This window comes from Fistularia commersonii, chromosome 18 (assembly GCF_037954325.1).
Source record: "Fistularia commersonii isolate RoL2024-O1a breed Wild chromosome 18, RoL_Fcom_v1.0, whole genome shotgun sequence".
Lineage (NCBI taxonomy): Eukaryota > Metazoa > Chordata > Actinopteri > Syngnathiformes > Fistulariidae > Fistularia > Fistularia commersonii.
In genome coordinates this window covers 4396584-4408700 of record NC_141301.1, presented here as the reverse complement: position 1 = coordinate 4408700, position 12117 = coordinate 4396584, and the positions used below count along the sequence as shown (strand labels likewise).

The window sequence follows — 12117 nt, the reverse complement described above, 5'->3', positions numbered from 1 at the left end:
AAGGGGAGGACTGAAGGTTAGTTGTGACAATATAGTCAGGGAGTGGAGATCAATGCAAATACATGCAAAACCATAGAATCACTCTATTAAAAAAATCGTTAAAGGTCTTTGATAGAAAACCAATGTCATTCCATGTATGTAAGATTTTAAAAAAGTACAATTTATTGAGCCTTGAGAATTTTAAAAGTTTTAAAATGACCTCTTGCTGTTTCTTATGTCTTGTCGTATCTTTCAGTTACCTGCCGAGGGACTCCGGATGTAAATTAGCAATTAGCAATTAGCAATTAGCATTAGATGCGTCTGAATGGATGTTCATTAATGTGCACAGTCCCTTTCAAATAAATTAACAAAAAAAAAAAAAAAAAAAATGTCACCTGTCACGTCTTCTGCTTCACAGGGATACGTCATGGAAGTATTACTTACACTGGAATCGGTGGTGGATAACTTGGCCGAATGCCTCAAGAACAACGACCTCATGGCCCTCTTGTCAAGGTCTGTGTCCGCTCCGTTCACGTCTGGGGGAAATGAGTTAAAAAAAAACACGGATGCAACCGGATTGACGGTACAGGACTGAAAGAAAGACGGCGAACGAAGGGCTTTCACAAATATTACGACGTAAATGTTCTGTAAATTCAGGAACTCTTCTTGAGCAGTGACTGCTCCAATACCCATGTAAACCATAAGCCTTTTAGATACTTTATAGTTTTATTTGTATTTCTTATTTCTCATTCTCCCTCCTTCCTACTATTATTTATTATTGTTATGTTTTACTTGAAACTCTGGCACAACAATTTCCTTTGGGATGAATAAAGTTGTTCTTATTTCTTATTCTTATTTTTATTCTTATAATAAATGAACAATTTAAAACTTTAGAACAGGGGTTTCAGACTCACAGCCCGCGGGCAAATTGTGGCCCTCGGGACAATATTTTGTGGCCCCCTGCCTGAAATCAAATCTTTGTGATAATGTGGCCCGCGTGTTTTTTCTCACAGGCATCTGGGGGTTTTATACAGTGGGTTTAAAAAAAAAAACGGGCCAGGAAAAAATGAAAAAGTAACTTTGCAATGTATTTTTGGCTTCAAAATTTTCGAAAAAGAAATGATTTTTTTTAATGAAAAAATGTCAAGTAACATTGTTGAAACTATCTTTTCTTTTCTTATTTCTATAAAAACCAAAAAAACAATAGCAAAAAAAATGAGCAAAATTAAAAAGGTTGATTTAATAACCAGAATAGCCTTGTAAATATTATACCTCCTCTTATACATGCTACCGATCAATTTTCTTATAAATTATGGTGGCAAATTTTCCCAGTGACAAGATTTTCTCTTTTAACTCGACAATATTTTTGGGATACAATTTCATCAATTCTTTTTAATATTCATTTTTAATATTAATTCGTCATGTATTTTTTAGTTCCCGGACCAAAATAAGTTTGACACCCCTTCCTTTTTGTTTGTTTTTGTGAGATATCTAAACTAAATTCCTGTGCAAAAATGCAACAGTTGTTCTTTAGCCTGCCCATATCTTGCAGTTTGAATCTGCGAATTTAAGTGACATAAAGAGACTGTCGTATGCACAGAAAGGAAAACGTTTGTTCCTGCGCAATGAAATTCTTGAAATGAAATTCACTAGCGTACAAGAAAATGTTAGTTGAATAGAATAGAATAGAATAGAATAGACATTATTGAATTTCAGAAACACAGCCAATGCTGCTCCTTGGTATAAGAAATAAAAACAAAAGTCACTCAAATCCAGCTGCAGGTTTAAAAGTTATAGCCATGTGGTCAAAAAGTGTTTATCTCACCAAGTTGAAGCTTTATGGTACAAGTTGTTATTGACTTTAAAATTCTTACACGCCGAAGTAAAAAGTGCAACAATATGCTACGCAATATAGCAAAATATAATGAATAATAAGCAATACAAAAAAGTGAATGTGCAACTGGGGTAATCAGTAATGCTTATGTAAAGAGAAGCTCTTATAAACATGCTGAGATGAGGTATATTACACTTGAAATAAGTATAAATAGTATCAGTATAGCATTGCTATTATGAATATTGAAGCTATAATTTCATCATACATGCTATTGCAATACATTATTAGCTTCACATTTTAGATTGCTAAATTATTCAATCAAAAGACGTCATATCACCTTGTTGTTGAAATACTCTGGATTATTTTTAATAATGCAATTATAACTATGATTCATATTATATAATAATAATCATTTTCTTCAATTCCAGGGCAACGTCTCCAGATTTCCTGGCCAGTTTCAAGCTGATGTCCAACAGGAAAAGCACCGGGCAGCTCAACCTCCGGAGGGACGAGAAGAGCCGGCACCAGAGAAGTTCTTCCGTCCCTAAAAAGTTCGGGGAGGCCGACAGGTGGGCCGACCCGCCTCGCAGCGCCACGCTGGACCGCATTCAAGCCTGCGAGCAACAGGCGCTGCTCGCCAAGACCCGCAGCCCGTCCTCATCTAAAGACAACGTCGCCGATCCGAATAGCGTCAACCATCCTACCAACCTGCTCGCCACCATCTTCTGGGTGGCGGTGTCACTGATGGAGTCCGATTTCGAGTTTGAGTATCAGATGTCCCTGAGACTCCTGAATAAGCTGCTGGGACACATGTCGCTGGACAAACAGGAGAACAGGGAGAAGCTGGAGAAACTGCAAGGCCAGTTGAAGTGGAGCAGCTTCACCGGACTCCAGCAGCTGCTGCTGAAGGGTTTCACCTCTTCGTCCACCACCGACCTCACGCTTCAGCTCTTCTGGCAGCTCACTCCTGTGTCACGGGTCCCCGTTGTGGACACGTCGCAGGCCATAGGTACGGTCTGGTGTTACCACATAGACGCTAACGTTAACAGATGATACATTTTATCTTTTTTGTCGTTGTTGTCAAAGCAACTCTCTGTATTTACTATATTACATAATATAGTATTCTCAGTTGTGTGATAAAGACTGATGGTAAGTTAAATAAAATTTAAAAAAAACTCAATTAAATCAAAAAATAAATTAATTTAATTTTATACAATTGTATTTGATTTAATCAAATCCTATTCAAATTAGATTAAATTGAATTGAATTAAATTCAGCACAGCACAATACAATACAATTCAGCACAATACAAATACAAATTTAATTTAATTCAATTTAATCTAATTTATTTTTTATTTTATTTTATTTTATTTTATTTGTGTCCTTTGACATTTTACTTACTAAGTTCTGGTAAAATGTCCCATGCCATAATTTTGTTATTCTGATTAGATTTGAATGAAGGGCATTTGTTATTCCTGTTGAAGGATGTTTATTCTATTTCCTTCCATGCCGTATACCTGAACATCTGTACCTAAAATACTGTGCTGTTATTGTAAAATAAGTCAGGTGTGCATACCCTTCAAAAAAACAACATTTCCTGAAAGTTTAAAAGTATCGTTGCATTCAGAGGTCAGCGCAAGGCTGACACGCTCAGGATACCCTCCTTAATGCTGATTTATTTACCTAACCGGACATATTTGTCAGATTGCCCTCTCTCTGTGAATTATTGTGATCTTTTAACCAATTTACATTGTATTTCATCATCAGGATTTCCCTTGAATGTTCTCTGCCTGCTCCCGCATCTCGTGCAGAACTTTGACGGCCCCACGCATTTCTGCCAAGATGTCGCCGAGAGGATAGCGCAGGTCGCACTCCACCACCAAACATGACGCTCTCCCATCTCACCGGTTCACAATTAAAGATGTTGTCTCTTGTCTGCAGGTGTGCCTGGACGAGAAGAGCGACAAGCTGTCCAACCTCGCTCACGTGATGACCCTGTACAAAACCCACTCGTACACCAGAAACTGCTTCCTGTGGGTTAACGTGGTGTGCCGGTATCTCCACGAAGCCTTCTCCGACATCACGCTCAGTTTGGTCACGTACATGGCGGAGGTGGGTGCGCTCGAATTGCAACTGCTACTTTTTCTCAAAGGCGTAAAAAAAAAAAAAAAAAAAAAATGTGTCTGTGCTTAAACAGCTGCTGGAGAAAGGTCTCCCCAGCATGCAGCAGACCCTTCTGCAAATCATCTACAGTCTCCTGAGCCACATGGACCTGAGCGGCATTCAGGCCAAACCCTTCAACGCGGAGGTGCTCAAGACCATCGAAAAGTTTGTGCAGGTGAGCGCCGAAAGGGTTAATAAAAGGGTGCGATTTTTTTTTTATTTTTTTATTTTTTTTTCGGACCGGCCCTTAAAACGTCTGACGGGCTAAAAATAACGTGATTGATGGAAAATTTAAGGCATCGTCTGACTCTTGTATTTCCTCTCAAATGTAACTACATGAGGAAAAGGGAGGAGGGGGTTGCGGCAGTAAATTTGTAGACACGCCCAAACTATAAACCGCTGCAGGCCTTTTTTTCCTTCAGCGCCCGACAACCCCATTTACCGTAACACCTCTGATTCTAAAAATAGAATGGGAGTTTTTTCACTCAGGGTCCCCAAATTTTTTTCTGCGAGGGCCGAAGTTTGTAACAAAAAGTGTGATGATCGGAGAGGTGTCTTAATCCAGAAAGCCAAACATAGCCAAAAATTTACCCTTTCTGGGATCTTGACAGAAAAAAAAAAAAACAGAAAATAAATAATAACATTATCAATGAAATAAATAAGACTTTTTATGAAAGCAATAATAACCAAATAACCCTTTTCAAGTTTTTCACAGAAAAAAAGACCAAGGAACATTAACTCAGTTAATTAACATTTACTAAGGAACAAGTTAAATTCAGCTACCAGGTTAAATACCCAGCATTTTGAATCTATTATTCTCTTACCTAATTTTTTTACCATTATTCCGTGTTATTAGACAAGGGTGTGTCCAGGATTTTTTTTTTTTTTTTTTTTTTTGAGGGATAGGTTTCAGATAAGGCACAGACTGCCGAAGGGTGGAGTGGAATGTTACGTTTTACGCATGTTCAAATCACGACGACGTGGCCGGAATTAAAAAAAAAAATCATAACGCATCTCTGGTATCGTTCAGGGGCGGGCAAAATGTGGAGGCGGGCCGTATCCGGACCCCGGGCCGTAGTTTGGGGACCGCTGGTCTTCACGGTTATTCCTTAGCTTAAAAAAAAAACAAAAAAAACATGCGTTTCTCTGTGTCTGCTCCGGCTCCCAGACCATCCACTGGAGGGAAGCGCTGAACATCCTAAAGCTGGTGGTCTCCCGATCGGCGAGCCTGGTGCAGCCGTCGTGCCCGCAAGGCGACCTCTCCTACGAGGACGTCGGCCGCATCTGGGACCAGTCCTCCAAGGCCCTGCCCGGGAAAACCCTGGATTTCCACTTTGACATATCCGAGGTTAAAGATTACTTCTCCGTCTTTCTTTCCTGGGAGTTTCTTTGTTGTAACACGTGGAAAAACACTGTATTTTCCAGGGTGTGCCGCGTGTTCAGGCCGTGTGAAGTCTTTTTAAACTTTTTTTTTTCCCCTGTCTTTATAAACTCAAAAAGGAAACATTTCTTCCCTTTCCTCAATGTTGATATTTCTGCCCCTGAACCCGCTCCCGGGAGATTGGCTCGAAATCTCGCTCGGTAAACAAATTCAGCTCGGGCAGCAGAGTGCATTAAAGTGATGTCAGAGATACGGGTGTTGCGTGTGTGGGAACTGAACAGAGAGCTATTTGTGCGGTTCATGAATGGCAGGAAATGATGTCATCCCCCCCCTTTTTTTTTTTGCTGCCGCCTTTTGTTTGCGCATCGGCGAGAGTTCGAGGGAAGAGCCGGGTCGGCACGTGAATTTCACCTCTCCCGGGAGACCGTCTTTTCTTGGGTGTTTTTAGAATCGTAATGATTGCAGTTTGGTTTAAAAAAAAAAGAAAAACAAAACAGGGGGTGGGGTGATGGATCAGCTGAGCGGGAAGACGCTTTCACTTTTTTTTTTGGACGGGAGCTCATCGGGGGGGGGTTCTCTGTCTGCGCATGTGCCGTCCGGACCGGTAGACGCCGGTGATCGGGCGACGCTACAACGACCTGCGGGGCTCTCTGGGCCAAGATGGGAAAAGCAGAACCACGGCGGTGACCCGCAGCACCTCCTCCACGTCCTCCGGGTCCACGGCTAACAACGTCCTGGTGCCGGTCAGTTGGAAGAAACCTCAATCCTCGCAGGTGAGGAGTTGCTTCGCCGCCTTTTCAGTGATTCTGCTCTGCGGATATTTTAAAATGTGTTGTTTTTTGTTTTTCCTTCCGCTCTCCAGAAAAGAACACGAGAGAAATTGGTGAATGTATTATCGTTGTGCGGCCAAGAAGTAGGGTTGACCAAAAATCCCTCGGTAAGAGGCGCTGATTTTTAAACCCTCCTCGTGCTGAACTTTACCCCGTCCACTTTTTTTCACTTTTAATCCCCTCTTACATCCACACAGGTCATCTTTTCAAGCTGCGGCGAGCTCGACCTCATGGAGCACCAGCCCAGCCTGGTGTCCTCGGACGACGGGACGCGGGAACTGGATAACGCGGACGACACCTCGTCCGAGCAGCAGTTCAGGGTCTTCAGGGACTTCGACTTCCTGGACGTGGAGCTTGAGGACGGAGAGGTGGGTGCCAGATGAATCACTTTCTACTTACTGGCTGGGATGTTGAACAGAAAAGAAAGGTATATTTAACCGAAGGGAATTCTCACGCTGATGTATTCTTTCTTTTTTTTTTTTTTTTCTTTCTTTTCTGTGTATGCTATCTAGGAGCTCCAGGTAAGTTTCCTTTAACCTTTATCCCGGCAGCAGAGATTTCATTGCATGGAATGATACACGCCATGGAGTTTTCAGTCGTTCGCAGGTCGGGCGAGTGTTGTTTCGTTCAGTTTTATACGGTATTTTTATAAAATATACTCACACTGCAGAGGAATATTTGCCGGCATCCACTTTGACATGTCACGGAAGGATAACGTTTCGTGTACCCCAAGGTTGTAAGTCTGCTTGAAGCAAAAATAAATTGACATATATTTTTTTTTAAGTGCGAGTTTATTATGCGTGACAAGTGAAAATGGAAAAAAGCCTGATTTGCATGTAAACACATGACACCTCCTCTAGGAACTACTATTATCATTGGTAATCTGTTTATAATAATGTCATTTGTGGGCGCTAACTTCTATAGAACATTTGACCCCTTTCAACTTTTATCAATTTTTGAAAATGATGATTTGTATTGATAAAGTAATCCATTTTTCTGATAGGAGAATGTTCGCCTCACTTGTAATTTTGTTATATGAGCGCCATCTAGTGGCAATGTTCCTTAACTGTCACATTCTGCCTTTTGTCCATGCATTTTGCTTTAAAAGAAAAGAAAATTCCCTTAAAAATGTATTGCAAAAATTGTCAAAAAAAATCATATTCCAAATGGAAACAAATCAACACGGGAAATTCCTGATCTTACTTTTCAATGCAGAGTTGTATTATTGTTTATTAGGGGTTTGCAGCTGCATGAGTGTGTGTGTGTGTGTATGTTACGAGCGTGCATGTGTTTGCACCAGAGATTAGCTTACGTCGCTTGTCGTCTCCGCTCGATGACCAAACGTCCCCTCGCTCTCCCAGGGTGAGACCGTGGACAACTTCAACTGGGGTGTGCGGCGGCACTCGGTGGACAGCCTGGATCAGAGCGACCTGCAGGCCTTGGAGGACAGCCAGCTGTCCTGCAGCATGCCGAGCCTCAGCCAGATCACCCAGGAAGACTCGGACGAGTCCTCAGAGGTGGATTCCCTCACCGCCAGCCAGACGCTCTCCCATTCGCAGCTTGTGAGTTCCATCTCTGTTTATGTGCCGATAAACTAACTAAAGTATCGGGGACCCAAGCGCGCACAGATTTTCCTTTAGATTGACAAGATGCAGTTATAAATGAATAATAACAAAATCTGAATACTTGGTTGTCTAGTTTCTAAATGGGTGAGTCTTAAACTAACAAGACCAGTGGCAGTAGGTTCATTGCTGGTGAGGCAATTGTAAGAGCTCAAAAGAGTACCTTATTCCTCTTTTCACCCTCCCTATTTCATAAACAATTCATATACATTCTAAACAAATGAAAGCATAGAGTGATGTACAATGAAATTGTACCTGATAACAGGTGAGGCAGAGCCACACAAGACTGTTATTAATGTTCAATGCAACTCTGTGAATGGATTGTTTATTAATGATGTTTACCAAAGTAAATGTTAAAAATGATTGGAATCATACAGAAAATATATTCATAGCACAGGCCAGTGAAAATATCAATACAAATTTTATGTTATTATTACTGTTTTTATTCCTGATAACAGGTGAGGCAGAGCCACACAAGACTATCATTAATGTTCAACGCAACTCTGTGAATGGATTGTTTATTAATAATTTTTACTTAAGTAATTGTTAAATATTATTGGAATCATACAGAAAATATATTCATAGCACAGGCCAGTGAAAATATCAATACAAATTTTATGTTATTATTACTGTTTTTATTTCTGATAACAGGTGAGGCAGAGCCACACAAGACTGTTAGTAATGTTTAATGCAACTCTGTGAATGGATTGTTTATTAATAAGGCTGATCTTTAGTACAACTGCAGAAGGGCGTTGGCCCCTGAAGAAGCCCATGTGTCTGCACAGCTGTCACCCCCCCTTTTCCCCGCTGTCCCCACTTTGTCAACCCGTCAGTACTCCCTGTATGTACAGTCACCGGGTGGGTGGGTGGGAGCCTATTTTTTCTGAAGCGTTTCCCTCCAGTGTAAATTTAAAAATGCACAAGAGGATATCAAACGGTACATTTTGCCTCTTTCGCAGATGATCAGCCTCTCTCCGACTCCAGAGGTCGACAGCATGGACTCCCCCCCGGCCCTCTGCAACGCGACCTCGGCCAACTCAACTCCCCTGAGCTCCAAAAACGTTAGCTTTGAGGCCCAGCTGCCAGAGGACTCGAAGCGGCGGGTGAATAAGGGCTTCAGAGTGTCCGAGATACTGGGAACTACTAAATCCTCGATGCTGCAGTTTTTTACTAATTTAGCCAAATAGGAGCTTCTCTTGCAAGTGTCTTGCGAAATGTATTGGATGCATTTATTTTGCACTTTGGGCTCAGTCTGTGTTCGGTGTACTTTTTCTGTATTTCCCCTCTTTAGTGTAGAGCATGGGCGAATCGTTGCATGCCAAACCCCCATTTGGCATCTCTTAACTCTCTTGGTTAGTCTCCTTTTCATGGTTGCAAATCTTGACCTGGGATGTAAGGGTCATAGAAAAAGAAAATTTCTTCCTCTCCCTGTTTCTGTCCGTTTAAGGCAATGTGTATACCTTCTCCGCGGGTTGGCAACTAAAACTCTTGGCATGTTGGAAGTGGGGCCGGGGATGAATCGACAAAGGTGTACACATTGCCTGACCCATAATAGTAGTGTGCCGGACCGCATTGGCGATCCGATTCAATTCGTCTTTTGTCGATTGGCGCGACACATGCACACTTAATTTGTCAAATAAAAGAAAAAATACCTCAAGGAGTATCCATAGGGTGCCGTTAAAAGGTTAGTGTATCCATTTAACACCAAACTTTTGTATAAAAGTGGGAAATAATTATAATTTTCACTGCATGTAGCCTCTGCATTAGTTCTTGATTATAATGATTTTTTTTTTTTTCTTGGAAGATAAAAAAGAATTAAAAATTCTCTTCTGCCCACAGTTTTCACAAGAGTGTGAAGACGCCAATGTCCCGGAGGAAAACGCACTGTTAAGGATCAGCGAACTCCCACCTGAGTTTCACTGCGGCGACGCTTTGGCGGCGGACGGTTATTACAAAGGAGAGCTGGACCTGGACGGCTGTCTGCCAAGGTACGAGCCGGACGCAAGAAAGTTAAAAATGCAATGTGAGATGCTAAATTGTTTGTTTTTTTTGTTTTGTTTAGTCTCGCGGAAGAGGAGAGAGACGATCTGCTGGAGTCCGGCTCCTCCCCACTGCCGTCTCCCTTCTTCTCGGCAATCCTCGCCGCTTTCCAGCCGGCCGTGTGCGACGACGCTGAAGAGGCCTGGCGGAATCACATCAACCAGCTGGTGGCTGACTCGGACGGATCCTGTGCCGTTTACACTTTCCATGTGTTCACCTCGCTGTTTCAGGTACGATAAGGTCTGATTAATTTACAACATCGGCGTAGAACTAGATTGGAGGTGTCAAACTCATTTTGGTCCGGGGGCCACATGGGGCCGGACCAGTAAAATCAATAGCTAGAAGTAACACTAAGTCTTCCCTATGTTATAACAAACTCGTACACATTCTAAATAAATAAAAGCATAGAGTGATGTACAATGAAATTTCAAGTTCAACTTTTTTTTTTTTTTTTAACTTTTAAATCTGGTGCTTTAATGAATTTTAATGCAAGATATCCACAAGACAGAAAAGAATAATTCACCTTAGGTCACTTTTTCTTTGGAAAACATTTCTTTCATATTTTTTTTTCTTCCAACTGAAAACCGTTGGTGGTTTTTACCCTTAATTGTATGCGTCAGGGATGTCAAATTCATTTTGGTCACATACTGCCTAATTTGATGTCAAGGGGGCCGGACCAGTAAAATCAATAGATAGAGGTAACACTAAGTCCAAATATTTCCTTTCTTTTAGTGTAATTGAGGTAAACAGGTAGAGTATACCAATCTTTATATGTAATGAACTGTTCCTCTAAAAAAAATACATGGGATGAATTAATATCAAAAAAAGAAGTGATGAAATTACACCCTAAAAATTTTGTTCAGCTCAAAGAGAAAATCTTGTCACTGTGGCGAAATGTGCAACTAGAATTTATTAGAATATTGATTTGTAGCATGTGTAAGAGGAGGTATAACTTTTACAAGGCTAATGGTGGCTGTTCTGGTTGTTAAATCGTTTTTTATAATTTTGCGTTTTTTTTATTTTTTATTCTGGTTATTAAATCTCTTAATCTGATCTTTTTAATTTTGCCTGTTTTTTTTTTTTTTTTGCTATCGTTTCTGTGTTTTTTATAGGTATAAGAAAAGAAAAGATCTTTTAACAATGTCACTTTTTTTCCATCAAAAAAATCATTTTATTTCAAATTTTGAAGCAAAGTTACTTATTTATTTTTTTCCTTGCCCATTTATTTTTTTATAAACCCACCGTATAAAATTCCCCAAATGCATGTGAGAAAAAACGTGCAGGCCACATTAACACAAAGATTATATTTCCGGCTTGCCACAAAAATTGTTCCGCGGGCCGTGAGTCTGAGACCCCTGACCTAAATGCTCTATTTTTTTTTTTTCATTTTTTGCAGCACATCCAGACTAAATTTTGTTCCCTGACCTGTGATGCTGTGAGTTACCTGAGTGAGGGTCTGAGAGGATTAGGGTCAACGTTTTTGAGATCCTCTCAAATGCTGGCCTGTTCAGAGTGTCCAACGCTATTCATGGATGCAGACACAGTGAGTATTTGTTTTTTTCTGCTTGTTAGAAATTTATAACAACATGTCAGGTAAACTGACCGTTTTTTTTTTTTGTCCAGATCATGACTTACGGACTCCTGGAAAAAATGAAATTCAGCGTTTTGGAACTTCAAGAGTATCTCGACACGTACAACAACAGAAAGGAGGCAGCCCTAACCGTACGGAAATCAATTTTTTTTTTTTTTGCTTTTAAACTCCCGCCGGCGAGCTTTGAGTGATTGTGCCGTTACTTGTCGCACGCAGTGGTTAAACAACTGCAAGGCCACTTTTTCCAAGAGCATCAGGGGGCCAGTGGTGATGAATCAACCGGCGGAGCATGAGGAAAAGGTAAATACTCATTTTTGACCTGCGGCAACAATCACCAAATGATATGTTGTTGTTACTGTTTTTTGTGTGACTTGTGTGATTCTTCCAGTGCAGTGGCGCACGATCTGTAAAACCTCAAGAGACTCCCGAAAGCTTCCATTTAAACTGATTTTTTTTTTTTTTCACACTGTACCCTTTTTTGCACCTCGATTACTCTGTGACACTGTAGCCCTGTGAGTGATACCTCTGATTTTTCATATCGAACATCCGATTCTGGACGACCTCGACCATGCATTTCGCCTCTCTCCGCGGTCGTCTCCTTTGATTGAGTTGCAATCTAATCGGACAAAACAATTCCACTCACTTAATACCTAAAACAATTTAAAGGGCAGGAAAAA

At 40.9% G+C, this 12117-nt stretch overlaps 1 protein-coding gene across 3 annotated transcripts in view; it reads left to right on the top strand.

Moving 5' to 3' along the window:
* The window catches only part of LOC147224215 (protein furry homolog), a 56069-nt gene that overhangs the window by 41272 nt on the left and 2680 nt on the right, over window positions 1–12117 (top strand). For all 3 annotated transcript variants that reach the window (XM_086164793.1, XM_086164794.1, XM_086164795.1), the window contains exons 43-58: window positions 398–492; window positions 2242–2822; window positions 3581–3678; window positions 3755–3925; window positions 4011–4151; window positions 5145–5324; window positions 5966–6130; window positions 6220–6294; window positions 6385–6555; window positions 7549–7749; window positions 8769–8912; window positions 9649–9797; window positions 9872–10079; window positions 11246–11392; window positions 11473–11571; window positions 11657–11740. In XM_086164793.1, coding sequence (XP_086020919.1) covers window positions 398–492; window positions 2242–2822; window positions 3581–3678; window positions 3755–3925; window positions 4011–4151; window positions 5145–5324; window positions 5966–6130; window positions 6220–6294; window positions 6385–6555; window positions 7549–7749; window positions 8769–8912; window positions 9649–9797; window positions 9872–10079; window positions 11246–11392; window positions 11473–11571; window positions 11657–11740 — 2709 coding nt within the window. The remainder of the gene's footprint in view (window positions 1–397; window positions 493–2241; window positions 2823–3580; window positions 3679–3754; window positions 3926–4010; window positions 4152–5144; window positions 5325–5965; window positions 6131–6219; window positions 6295–6384; window positions 6556–7548; window positions 7750–8768; window positions 8913–9648; window positions 9798–9871; window positions 10080–11245; window positions 11393–11472; window positions 11572–11656; window positions 11741–12117) is intronic.